Below are 13,834 nucleotides of genomic sequence, written 5' to 3' on the forward strand. Positions count from 1 at the left end.
AGTTCTGTGAGAGATAGGCTACCGGCATGCTTATCTCACACCACAGCAACGTGTTGTTCCCTAGGCTACAATGTTGCGCAAACTATAAACCCGGTCCTCCCAACGCAAATTCATTCTTAGAATATCAGGCAATGGCTGAAAATCTACGTTTTCACAATACGTTTTTTAGGGGGCATTAGAATTACAAAGGCAACTCGAATTAACTGTGATTGCTTTTATTCACATTTTTACATTACAGTGAAGAAAAAAAAAGTAATGCGATGAGAGGTACCAGATCCTGGCAAATACGTTCCACAACGAAAAAGTCAAGGGCAAGAATCGGCTCAAATTAAGCACCGACTGTGCCATAGAATTGATACCTTCACCACAGTACATAACTCACATTTTTGTAGGTTTACAATTTACCATTTACAGTCTGAAGTGCATGAAGATACTACAGTATTGCTTCGGGGTCTATTCAATCAAATCTGCTTTTGCAGACTGCATAGCTGTTGTTTTGGCAGTGCATTATACGTAAAGCAGACATTGTCATTGGCTGCACAGTCAAATTAACAGAAATCCCATGCAGTCTTGTTTACAAGTTCGAACACTGGAACGTGAAATGTAAGCCTAATCTACACCTCGATTATGATGATAGAAATTCTCATTATTTAGTTTAATGATTTGTCAATTTGAGCGTAATTATTTATATATAGCCTACACTTTCTCATTCTGACCTTTTATACGAATGTGGCGGTGTATGCAGTTCGACCTCACACACCTCCAAAACATCAGTGTGTCAGCTATCGTTGATCTGATTGAATCTAGGCCTTAGAGAGAAATGTACAGTACATTTGAACCATAATGAGAGGGCTAGCATTTTTCTTAGCATTTTTGTTCAGATATGTGTGGTTAGTCCTTAATTTCCTTATCAGATGTTAAAGTTGAGTTACTTCTGTCTGTGGCATTGTTTGCGGAATTGCAATTGTTGTTCGTGGAATTGCAATATCCCTTCCTCGAAATGCTCCTCAAATCACTGCTCTATTACCACCGAATGTTACAGCACTCAAGGAGTGTGTTAGTAGGTAGCCTCAGGAGAAGGAAAACATTTCCCAAGTGTGTGTGTTATTAGCAGCATACAGTACAGTGCATTCGGAAAGTATTCAGACCCCTTGACTTTTTCCACATTCTGTTGTTACAGCCGTATTCCAAAATGGATTAAATTGTTTTCCTCATCAATCTACATACACTACCCAATAATGACAAAGCAAAAACAGGTTATTGAAAATAAAAAACAGAAATACCTTATTTACATAAGTATTCAGACCCTTCAGATCCTTGAGATGATCAACTTGATTGGAGTCCACCTGTTGTAAATTCAATTGATTGGACATTATTTGTTAAGGCACACACCTGTCTATATAAAGGTCCCACAGTTGAGAGTGCATGTCAGAGCAAAAACCAAGCCATGAGGACAAAGGAATTCTCCGTAGAGCTCCGAGACAGGATTGTGTCGAGGCACAGATCTGGGGAAGGGTACCAAAAAATGGCTACAGCATTGAAGGTCCCCAAGAAGACAGTGGCCGCCATCATTCTTAAATAGAAAAAGTTTGAAACCACCAAGACTCTTCCTAGAGCTGGCCTCCTGGCCAAATTGAGCAATCAGGGAGACGGGCCTTCCTTGGTCAGGGAGGTAACCAAGAACCCGATGAGATATCTCACACTACATCTAAGATCTACACATGTAGACTGGACAAGAGTGAGGCCAGTAAAGTAAAGAACCTTTTAAACCAGTTTTTACAATCTTCCCAATTTACACTGGCCTTGTCTTGAATAATCTTTTGACTCGCAACATTCTCTTCTGAACAATCAGACAAGTGAAGAGGTGTTATGTGAGTGATAGGCTTATCACTGGAATAAGGGAGTGCATGACAATGATTCATATTGTTTTAATGATTCAACGCCTGTCTTCTTGGACCTCAAAGTGTGGTTTCAAATCTCCAGAGATGAGGTTATTGCTAACAGCAGGTCAGAGAAGCCAGTAATTTTCAGAAGAAAAAAAATATTCTCAGGAACAGAGTAACATGGACAATAGAACAACGTGGACCCAACCAGTATTTAATCAACACTGTGTAATCTCCTTCTGTGGGCAGTTGGCTGCATCCACAGAAACCAAAGCCTATTCTGCAGACTATTTATTCTCAAGAGACCACATTCTGTTCTTCTGGTAAAAAAATTATTCAACTTTATCCACATCAACAATGGTCTACTTCAACAAGATGCTTTTACTTATCTGAAACCTTCCAGCTGCATGTATAGAACAATACTAAACTGAGGTTTAGACCAAGCCTCTTAGTTCTGCTTACAGAGGTAACAGTAGTGGTTGAGTTTTTGTGGTCACATGGTGACTACTGTGTGCCAGGGACTGGTCCTAGTTGCCCAGCACAGGGCAACGCCAAAGGCTGTGGTGCCCAGTACTGCCAGGCTGGCCTTCAGCACGGCACCGGGAGGCCTGTGGAAGTTGGCAGGGCCCATGGTGGCTAACATGGCTGCTGTCACAGTCAGGGTGAACAAAATGGACACTACTGTGTTTATGGCCACGATCTGACCAAATTTAGCAAAAGGCACAATGACACAGAAGAAGAGAAGGATGGTTGAAATGACTGTGGGTACAGCACTGGACACTATGGCAACTCCTACGTGGTTCACTGCGTCTAGGGTCCGTCTCTGCCTTTTAGCTGACAGATCCTGAGAATACAAACAGATTTATATAATGAGTATTTTCTCTTTATGCATCATAACCCTCAGGCATATTTTATTTATTTAACCTTTTTTTAACTAGGCAAGTCAGTTAAGAACAAATTCTTATTTTCAATGACGGCCTAGGAACAGTGGGTTAACTGCCTTGTTCAGGGGCAGAACGACAGATTTGTACCTTGTCAGCTCGGGGATTCAAACTTGCAACCTTTCGGTTACTAGCCCAACACTCTAACCACTAGGCTACCCTGCCGCCCCCATATTCCATTAAACCCGGTGGCATTCATCACAGAGTGACTTTTAAGTAAACAGAATATACTCAAGGCAAATCCTTCATTTACCAAGTTTGTCTCTCTAACAGTAGAATATATAATATGTAAATTAAATTCCTCATGTGCCAATAATAGATGCATATCAGATTGTGTTGTACGTACCATGGTGTGTTCTGGTGTGGCTGGTAAGGTCTCTCCAGCCAGCAGGTAGCCCTCCACTGAGGAGCCCACTAGGATGGACAGAGAGATGGCCCCCAACTCCCAGCCCAGCCAGTTCATGATGGCCACCACCAGACAGATGACCCCTGCATATGGTCAAGAGATCACAGTCACATACTGACAGACAGATGACCCCCTAATCCTCCCACGGCTAAAACCACAGAACATACAGTATGTACATTACAACAGTTATTATACCCAATGACACATCAATACTGCATTGTATCTAATTATTGGAGACCTTTCTCCGCAGTCTATTCACAATGGGCCATCCTGATAAAAATAAAGGCTTGATCAGCAGTGTCTTACCCATAATGGTGAGCAGTATTGGCAGCAGCAGAAGCGTATGGGTAGTGAAAACAGACACAGCTGCCACACATATGGCCAGGGACAGAAGCAGACTGCAGAGGGCGCTCTCCACACCTACATAAAACCCAGGATGGAGTCAGTCAGCACAGGAAAGTTACATTCCCAGAAGGACTGAAATAATCATCTTTTACATATATTTATTAGCTGTCCTCCGGATTCCAGTGCTCACAGGTCTGGAAACCTCTCCGTAGAGCAGAGGACTCTGGGAGAGCTGAGAGCTGCTCTTGTAGGAAGGTCTCCCATTGGAGGAAGTCTGAGCGAGTCTGGAAAGAGGATTTCCCCTTGTAGGTGGTCTTAGGAACAGACAGATGAAAAATACATGGGCTCAGTTACAGGCACAGATCAGGGCTATATCACTACATTAGAGGTGGTAGTATACACCAAGGACAACAGTGGCTAGCACTCACAGACTCAAAGGCCATGGAGAGCCAGCGCACTCTGCCACCGTGTGTCCCCACGGCCCCATGGGACAGCTGGCCTGGCAACAGGTTGGGCTCAGGGAGTGAGTGGCAGTCTGGGTGGAGTAAGGGCAGGATAGAAGAAAGCTTGTTGCCTAAAGAGAGGGAGAGAGAGAATACATGTAACTCATATCAAACGTGGTTTGTGTATGTGTGCTGTTATACGTGTTAGACTGTGCCTGTGCAGTTTGTACCGGAGGGTAGACATTGGGCTCGTCCCGGCTTCACAAGCTGTTTATTAGCACTGATGACTTTACAGATTTGGCAGAGATGACCAATCTCTTGGAAGATATCAAAGTTTGGATCCAATATCACACTGCCCTTTGGAGAGAATTTTAAAGCAAATGAATACAAGTAAAACAGTATTGATTATTAAATTACACCTTCATATCTTTATTGTCTCGCAGTTGGCCCCTCACCATGTCCCCAATGACGTGGTTGTCTGTGCGTTGGCTGCGGTTGACTCCCAGTATTCCAAACACCATGGCACCAGTGTCAACCAGAGAACGGACTGCTGGCTGGCCACAGCCACCAACACTACAGGGGTTAAAACCGGAGGTCCTGGACCTTTTCGTTGAGGTGGAATCTTTGAAACAAGGTACAAATTAGGAAAAAGGTCACTCCATCACATTCATAAGCAACAATTCATAGTACACTCTTTTATTTCAGTATTCATGCAGTTCCCTGATGTCTTCTGGCTCCAGATGTTCTCCCGCTCTTACCTGTGGGGAGCAGTGTGTAGAAGTAGCCCCGTGTGGGTCCGTCAGGCCCGGAGCTGATTACACAACCAGATGGTTCTGCACACACTCGGCTTGGATGAGGACTAAGGTTGTGCTGGGCAAAATACAGCCTCCTAGGAGGCACAAGGACAGCTGTGTTAACAGTTTGACCACAAACAGCTTGACTGTTCTCTATTCCTCCATCTGTCCCTCGTCATTCCTTTTACCTGCTGTGCTGCTGCTCAGCCGATGCCACATAGAAGCTGAACTCTGACCTCCAGCCGTGGCGTGGGTCACATGACTGGGAAGTGATCATCCAGCGAGGGCTGGGGTGGGACACACACACAGTCATGTGGGTGCTGAAGTTGCTGTGAGGTTCAATGTAAGCCTGTTTAGAGACACCAGAAGTTATATGATGAAGCTGATTATCAGAAGTTAGATATTCGATCATAACCCAGTAATACCGCATTTTTATTTTGGGGTCATCTAACCTGAAAAGATGGAACTTCTCCATTCCTAGGACTGAGGCTTTTCCAAGGCGAGGGCATGCGAGTATTCAGAGCGAAGCGGTACAGAGTGATAGAAGTGCCTACACCCAGCTTAGAGACATAAACGGTCAGCAGAGGCCCTGTCATGAAAAGATACAGTAGTAGTATACGCAGTAGATTAATAGAAGCACACATTCAAACATTGACAGAACATTGCCAGGGATATATTCATGTGGATCCTATTTTGATATGTTAACATACTATCCAGTACCTGTTGTGATGGAGGAAGTGCTTGGTGTGATTGGGCTCTGTAGAGTTGAGTTTGAAGTGCTTTTGGTATGTTGCTGGGCGTGAAACCAAGCCACGGAGGGGGTAGTATGGGTAGGGCTGTGCAGAAGATGAGGTTTCTCCATGAACAGACCTGCAGGGGACATTTCGATTCAATGCTAAATGATTGGCAGAGCTTATTATCCTGGTATATGCAATGTCCTGGGAGTATTGTAAATGTGAGCACTGAACTGGAGCATGCAAATACCCATAGCAAGAATAATAATGCAATGGAGTCAGCTCTTACCAAGAGTCGACTGTAAATTAATATCCCAGTCTAAAATTAATTGAAATGTTGCTTAAAGACATTTACAGCCAGACAGTTGCAGAACTGGGGAGTTTCATTGGGCTTTAAAGTAGTGGAATCAGTTTACTTTACACCCATCTGGGTTCCATCACACAGATTGATGGCGACGCCTCACCAGAGCACATGTGGCAGGATATGCCCTGGGCACTGAGGTTGTTCCTCAGTCCCAGTAGAGTCTGGAGGTTGGTGTCTGGATGAAACAGTAACGGGGCATGAGTGTCCGGCCGCAGGAGGCAGCAGCACAAGGCTGCAACCCCATTGAGGATGCCAAGGTATCTCACCCCAAAGACCAATGCTAGTGAGCCCAAAGAATGTCAGGAACACTGTAGAGACCCACCAAAGTGACTGACTGCGAGACCTCATGCATGTGGTATCAAAATAATAACAATACTATACTGATGCTAGCTTATCAGATACCATGTATAACAGCATATGACCTATAGGAAATGTTGCAATAACATGCATGTTATATCTAATGCAGGTGGGAGAGTGCATGGGACCTTACTTGAGAAGGAGGTGAGGAAATAGACCAGCAGAGTGATGCAGCCTCCACTGATCAGCGCCAGCAACATGTCTCTGTAGAAGGTCTGTCTCACCTCGTTATCAAACAGCTCTGTGCCCCCATACAACACCTTCACCTGGCTAGCATCCCACATATCCAGAGATAAGGAGACAGATACAAGAGAATGAAAAAATAGTATGTGGGTGTCATGAAAGGAGGGACTCTTTGATTGTGCTTAATTACAATTGGTCTGGAGAGTCAAAGTCTTGTGAGAAATTAAAAACAGCATCAGTTCATCTTATGGCTCTTTATGTCTTTTAGAATGTGGTTCTTTTAAAGCTTACACAGCACACAGCGTATCATCAGCATTGGCAGAGGGCCCCATAAGCCATAACCCACCTGGTGGACTGCTGAGCCAGGATGTCAGCGTACTGAACCACAAAGTTCCTGAAGCGGCTTCTCTGCTCCTCAGGCCGGTCCTAGAGGGAGCAGTAAGAGAGCAGCGGAGCTCCAAATTGGATCTCAATGTGCAGGAGAGAGGAGGAGAGCCGGTCAGGGGCCAGACTCTCATCCACATACCAGTAGAACTGTGGGTGGGTGATCGCTAGACTCAGAGCACCTGTGAGTAGAAACACAAGTGAAGATCAAAGTGGTACAGTCACTGCCTGCTCCCTTTAATATTCTGCTTGATCTCCCTTAAGCAGAAGAGCTCCCTACTAAATCACGCAGAGCAGCAACTGTACGTACAGAAGTTGCCCAGTTTTATAAACATCAGACTCACCATGGATGTCAGCCAGGTTGGGTCCCATGCCATCGGTGTAGAGCCTGCCTCCCCGTTCACTGGGGAAGAGGTAGGAGAGGAGGGAGCTTGGAGGGGAGCAGTAGGAGGGGCCCAGGGGCAGGTCTCTCAGGACCTCCAGAGGCTTCCAACAGAACTGTTGGAACTGGGGATGCTGCATGAGCAGGCGCTCTATGTGGTGGATGGTGCGGAGACGCTCTGGGGTGAAGATATTGTTGTCCCCCCCACCCTGAGCTACAAACACCAACTCCATCCTCCACAGGGCCTGGCTCTGCAGGTATGAGTAGTTGGGAGCAAACCTGCGCATCCTAGTCTGAGATCTCTCACTGTCCCTGTCGCCCTCTCCTTCTATGGACTCACGACTCTCAGATTTTCCTAAATTTGTTGTATTCTTATCCTCCTCTCTTACCTCTACTTTACCACCCCTAGCCTCTCCATGCCTCTCAGTCTCTTGCTGACTCAGGGCATCTCCTCTCTGTTCCATAACTACTCTTTTGAACAAGTTTTTTTTCAGAGATTCCGAGTTCAGCCCTCCATGTGATGTTCTGTTGGATGTTCCTGCCTACCCAGCATGTCCAACAGCAGCTCCTGTAGAGCGGTGGAGTCATAGGGGTCCACGTCACGCCTGCGTCTGTCCCAGGAACCCAACTGAGTCTTTATGGCAATGGTGAGTGCATCAAACCGCTCAGCGGAGCAGTGGCTGTGAACCTCAAAGGCACTGTAGGAAAGGTCTATGTCCAATGGGGGGCAGTATAGGAACATGTAGGCAGAGAGGGCACAGAGGAGAAAAACTTGAACTCCCAGGACAACACCACTCACCCAGGGCTGTGTGTAGACCCAGCCCACCGCTCCCCACACCATTGCCTCCAGTGGTGCTGGTCCTCCCATTAATCTGGGTATCTGACTCCCCACCCTCCTCCTCCTCCTCCTCCTCTTCTTTCTCAGCATCCCAGCTGCTCTGGAATAACAATTGCTCGTCTTCCAAGTCCATGGCTGGAGCACCTGTCACAAACACTCACAGTACTTCATTACACTCTCCGAAAGCAAATCCTCTCCTGTCCTTGGGCAGAAAAACAGACAAACTATAGGTAATTTACAGAGCAGTCATAATAGTGGTGCAGGGTATTCTGCAGTACACAGCCAGCAAGAGCACAGCCATTAAATCTGTCCCTCAATAGCCAAGACACACAGGGTTCTTATTCAGCTGACAGGAACGTCAAGGGGAGAATTTAGGAAGAAGATGGACCTTGTCTCAAGGGCCCAAAGCAGTGTACCGGTCTGCCAGTTTAATATGCTGAACACTAAGGCTGGGGGCTTAGAGAGTATTGGCTGTAATTTCATGCCTCTCACTCATTCCTTCAGTGTGTGTAAAAAACAATATTTCCCCTAGAGTGCTCAGTGGCGTCTTTGTCCATATCAGCAGTCGACTTGGGTTTGGCTGATCTTCAGCAAATTAAATACTCTCACTTGTCTAATTACGGAGAGTGGAGAGACGTGTGGAATGTTAGAGAGAGTATGAGGGGTTTTATCCCTGGTGATAGACAGCTTCTGATAGTGTTAAGCTATTGTTCCTTCCTCTTTTCATTCCACTGCAAACACAGGATACTGCTGTAACTTGGTATTCAAGTGGCAATAATCGTGCTAACGACAAATTGGTAAGTCATCTACCATCTTTAGAATAGAGCTCCAGGGTCATCTAGGTGCGGCGGGAGGCCAAAAGAGTGGGTGCATAATTTCCATATCGCTCTTCAGTCTGGGTCTTGAATATTTACGTTTCCGATAAGATAAGTGTATTTGAATCGATTGTTCATTTGGTTGGTAAACCTATGGCCATTGATCAAGAACGAAAATAGGCATTATGATTTGTTATCAGCCGTAGTAGCTAGGTATCTGTACACATTTGCAGCTGCACCTGCACATAGTCACGAATACAGTCTATTCAAGGAGATCACCATGACAATGAGTCCACCCAGTGCCATGCCATTGTTCAGGGCAGAGATGGACACCCTCACTGAGAGAACAGAGCAGTTCAACATCTGTCTGCACTGGGAGAACATCTGGGTCTGCAGAGGACAAATTCATTAGACACAGGATCAGTCCGTTGAGAGGGGAGAGGGAGAAAAAGAGGGGAAAGGAGAGGGAGAAAAAGAGGGGAAATGGAACACCTTACAACACCAACAAATGATGATGTCCTGTGTGAAAGGCAGCTTAGTGCAGTTTAATATTCAAGGCAGTTTAAAATCAGCTAGCTCTGTACATTTCCATACCTGCCTTGTTTGTTTCCACATGCCTGGAATTACTGATCAGTTGTGGTGAAACACCATGCTGGCCCCTCACACTACTCTTCAGTTATGCAGACTCTGTGCTATTAAAGCAGAGCTGTGTATTTCATGTTAATGGTCGTTTGCTGAGAACACCGTTACACAGACATAACATAACATAGATGTACAGTAGAGCATCCCTGGCTCCCTCCACCACCAGGCAGATTACTGCGATGCCTCCTGGAGTAATCGGTCTCTGACACATCCTTTTCCCCAGTTGATGAATTCAGCCGCGCCGCTTTTCTAGCCATACAATATCTTTATGAGAGAAGCCTCAACTGCAGGGTAACACTCCAAGGGCTGAAGCGAGAATGAGAAATGTGTTTACAAGCTGCCAGAATCATTCAACTTTTTAATTTTTCTTTAATGCTTGAGAGCAGAGGAAGTCAATTTAGGCTGTGCGGGTGGGGGAATAAAAATTAAATAACAAAAGCATTCTCAAAAGTTTCAAATCAGCATGATTCTGGAACTTTGTCATTCTAGTCTGTCATTTATTTTTAGACCCATATTGTAGAGACACTGCCCAGCTAAATATATAGGTTATTTTCAACTACAGATCTTCCACAGCAAAGACAAATTCATTGGATGAGGTTGATCATTTTGTACATTTACAATGCTGTGACATATCAATTACCCTGATACAACTATTTAAAAAAATGCAGTGAAAGGTGAATTAATATCCTTATGTGAATAACCTTCTAGAGAACAGAAGATATAACCGTCCAGACCAAATGCTAGCTTTTTGGGTTGACTTTGGAATGTGAAGCACCAATGCCCAGGGTTGAATGTCAGCTGGTGACTACTGCTGTTGTGTGGCAGTGTGTGGTTTTCTTGGTACTGTACTGTCTATGCTGAGTGTTAGTCTCCTGTGGATCTGATGTGGCACTCTAAACACTCCCAGCATGCCATCCAACACACCCTTACTAACAGGCACATAAGGCTTTTATTTCTTGCTTTCTGGGGATGTGCCGATGTGTGTGTGTATGCCTGTGTGTTTGCACAAGTGTCTAGAAAGGTGGGGGTAAGGAGGATACATACATACTATTTTTAGCTGTCAGTAAGAAAGGTTATGCTCCAGTCTGCTCTCCTTCCTCCCCTTCCCCATTTGGGAAAGGATGAATCCAATATCATCCAATATGGATTTCAGTTTCTCCTGCCCCACAGATTCAGCATGGTTTAAATTCACAGACAATGCAACATCATTTAAAAAGGGACATTAATCTCAGCCCAGCATGCCAGAAGACAGACATTGCTTATGTATGAGCACTGAGTATATAACTAAAGGGGAATCACTGAGGGTGATGCCTCTATTCTTCACAGATCCCTAGGATATAAAGGTTCAGCATAGTTCAAGTGTAAAGACCTCACACTCATGCTCCATTTGTACCTACTGTAATGATAGTAATTTGTTTGATATTTGCAAACACGGATGACTCCCTCAACACATGCAAGTACCATAAACCCAAATCTGAAATCTCACTACTGCTGCTGCACCTGGGGGAGATGGTGGGTGATTGCAGAAGAAGAGTGATTGCCTGGAGATTTACAGAGCCATGCGAAGTTTGACGACAGATAAAAAAATAAAACCATCCCATTACAGCAAGCCAAGGTCTCTGAAACTTTTCAATCCACCTGAGAGCTCCATTTACTGCAGTGTACAGCAAAGCCGGAGAATCTTACCTGAGCTTGATGAGTAGAGGTATGAACTGACAGAATGTGCAGCCCTATGGAGTCCTCTGAGGATGCAAACCTGTGCTGAACAATTTCATTTCAAACTTGTTCTCCAGATGTTCACTTGATTCGCTCTGTTGATCTCTGTTTAATGTTCAGTGTTCTAGCTCCACGAGGGAGAGCGCCTGCACCGTTGTGCAGCCTCTCTGATACAAGACTTATGAGATCTTTATGTTGCTCAATGAGTCTTGGCCACCATGACAATTATGTTTTGTTGTTTTCTCCCTTTCTCTCACTCTTCCCTCCCTCCTGTGCCTGGTTGTCCAGGCGACAGTCAGTGAGAGTATCAGTTCTTTCACTCTCCCAGCAGCTCTTCTCTCATGGCTTTGTTCAGGCTTCTCTCCTGACTGGCACACCGAGGGAAGGGGAGCACAGCCCTGGGCATCAAGGACACTACATGTGACGGGATACATCTCATCACAGCCTAACAGGTAATACAAAAAGAGGGCTGACTCTGATTCAAGCTCTATTTGGCATGAAACACGTGTCTAACGGGAAGGTTTTGCCAACAGACTGCAGCAGAGTCCCCCTTGGCTTCGAGAGGAATTGGTTGGTATAGTCTGGCCGGGGCTCTGCGAGGAGGAAAGTGAGAGGGGGGGTAGTTCAGAAGGTTGATCAGAGTAACTGGATACAGTTGAAGACAAGGTGTAGGCCATATCATTTCAACCCCAGGAGTCTGAGCCCATCAAGCATGTGTTCTTTTTTTGTTCCCCCAATTTCCTCCTGCATTCACATCTAATACATTTTGTTAAAGGGAACGCTCTCAGAGCTATCATTATTCAACATGAAATGTATAGTTATTTCAGTAGACTGCTATGATTGGATAATATGGTTAGATAGGGCTGCTTGTGGTCACATCACTTTGGTTCATTACGATACAGTGAAGATTTTACATATTCTCCACTGTTTACACCCATTGTTCCGTGTACCGATGCACTACACTGGGTATAGACCTACAGTATTGCAATCTCCTTCATCATATTTCTGTCATGAATGAGTGGTTTGATAATGTTATAGTCTTATTACATACACTCCTGTATTCTTTTTAATCAATCACTTCATCATCCAGCTCAAACTTTCAAAACTAATATACAGTAAGTCTTTGCTCAGCGTGTGCGTACGCATATACACACACAAACATTCACACAAGAGACAATAGCCAATCCATCATTGCTAAATGGAAATATTTTAGATAAGAATGAAATGTAAATTCCTGCTGGCTTTCTCAATTACAACGGGTGTTGTTGCACTTACTAGGCAGGGAGAATGGGGTTGCAGACAGGGCCAGGAGTGTGAGTGCAAGTCAATCTGTCTCTGCAACATGCAGGCCACTTTGTCATTGTCCTTTTCAAGATGCTGCATAGGATACCATCTTACCTCAGAATAATCCTACATATCAACAGTGATTTCAGCTCACCTGCTTAGTAGGAACAGAGGGAAATGACGACAGATACCAGACTGCTGTGAGTCATAGCTGCCATCTGGAGGACTGAATGGGGACGCATTGGACGACTCTGCAGATCTTATGATCGCTCAGATCTTATCAATTATTGAGGACATCCTGCAAAGTAATCTCACAGAGACCAGACTGTTGTTGTTAGGGTTTAATGAGTCTATTGAATCTGAACAGACATCATTCCATCAACTTACATGTATCACAAATATTGGCAGACGAGCACTTTCAGGCAGTTTGTAAAGTCGAACATATACAGTTAAATAATAGAAACGCACACAAGCACATCCTCTCATTCAGATAGACATTCAGACATACGTACGTGCACACACACAGCCATACTGTCCTTTCCGAAAGACTGAACAGACACTGTGTTCTCCCTGATCACACAGAAGTTAGTGTTTCTGCTCAGATGGTGCTTCTCTGTAAGGCTAGTCTTTCTGAATAAACATCATCCTTTAGGAACTTTTCCATGTTTGGCTAACGGAACAGATGCGCATTTACGATGTCAATAATTAGAGAAACTTTAGAATCGCTAATGTTAAATGGATGGAGGGTGGGGAAGATGCACTAACGTCACGCAATGATATTAGTTCCGAATCACAAATAAAGGGCTGCAGTTGTATGGGCATACTCCACTTGGGGATCTACATACAAAAAATGAGAATACAATTACGGGTGCATGCATGAGTTCAATCAAGAACCATGTTAGTCTCTCACACCTCCAACATCCCTGTCATCTGGGTAGGACTAGACCTAGACTTCTGAATCTGCCTCTATAAGACACTGCCTCTATGAGGCACAATGCATACATGGGGTCATTTTTACATGGGGTACAATATTTGAATGCATTCTGAGATATGGCCAGTAAAGGACTGCCTAAGGACAGTAAAATCATTTTACATAGTGGCTTTCTACAATTCATCACTATACTCCTCAAATCAGTGCTGGACTCAACCATAACTATCCTGCATTTCCTGAAAAGCTATCCCACACACACACACACACACACACACTCAAGTCTTTGTGTCTGCTATTCATAAATGATGTAGTCTCAGTTGTCCAACAACACGTGAAAGAAAAGCCTGACTAGAAACTTCATATTGAGAAAAGGAATGCTGTATTCTGTTGTG

The 13,834-nt window shown here is 44.6% G+C and overlaps 2 protein-coding genes and 1 long non-coding RNA gene across 3 annotated transcripts in view; all 3 read right to left on the reverse strand.

The window, feature by feature from the left end:
* Nucleotides 1–1,912: 1,912 nt before the first annotated feature.
* LOC106585319 (protein dispatched homolog 3) lies at nucleotides 1,913–3,666 on the reverse strand (the record flags this gene model as incomplete). Its single annotated transcript, XM_082968377.1, has 3 exons — nucleotides 1,913–2,727; nucleotides 3,171–3,313; nucleotides 3,537–3,666. Coding segments are annotated over 3 exons (624 nt in total), but the record flags the coding sequence as incomplete, so codon positions are not given.
* Nucleotides 3,667–4,478: 812 nt separating this feature from the next.
* Nucleotides 4,479–5,446, reverse strand: LOC145863959 (uncharacterized). The gene is made up of 3 exons (XR_014382524.1): nucleotides 5,001–5,446; nucleotides 4,777–4,907; nucleotides 4,479–4,640 (listed from the first exon to the last, which is right to left on the reverse strand). It is a non-coding gene; the product is annotated as an uncharacterized LOC145863959 (long non-coding RNA).
* Nucleotides 5,447–12,837: 7,391 nt separating this feature from the next.
* The window catches only part of LOC106585318 (dynamin-1-like protein), an 8,658-nt gene continuing 7,661 nt past the window's right edge, over nucleotides 12,838–13,834 (reverse strand). Inside the window, exon 8 of the mRNA XM_082968575.1 lies at nucleotides 12,838–13,834. This exon is cut by the window's right edge and continues 772 nt beyond it. The gene's annotated coding sequence lies outside the window, so the exon portion shown is untranslated.

Source organism: Salmo salar, chromosome 24, assembly GCF_965601325.2.
Source record: "Salmo salar chromosome 24, fSalSal1, whole genome shotgun sequence".
Lineage (NCBI taxonomy): Eukaryota > Metazoa > Chordata > Actinopteri > Salmoniformes > Salmonidae > Salmo > Salmo salar.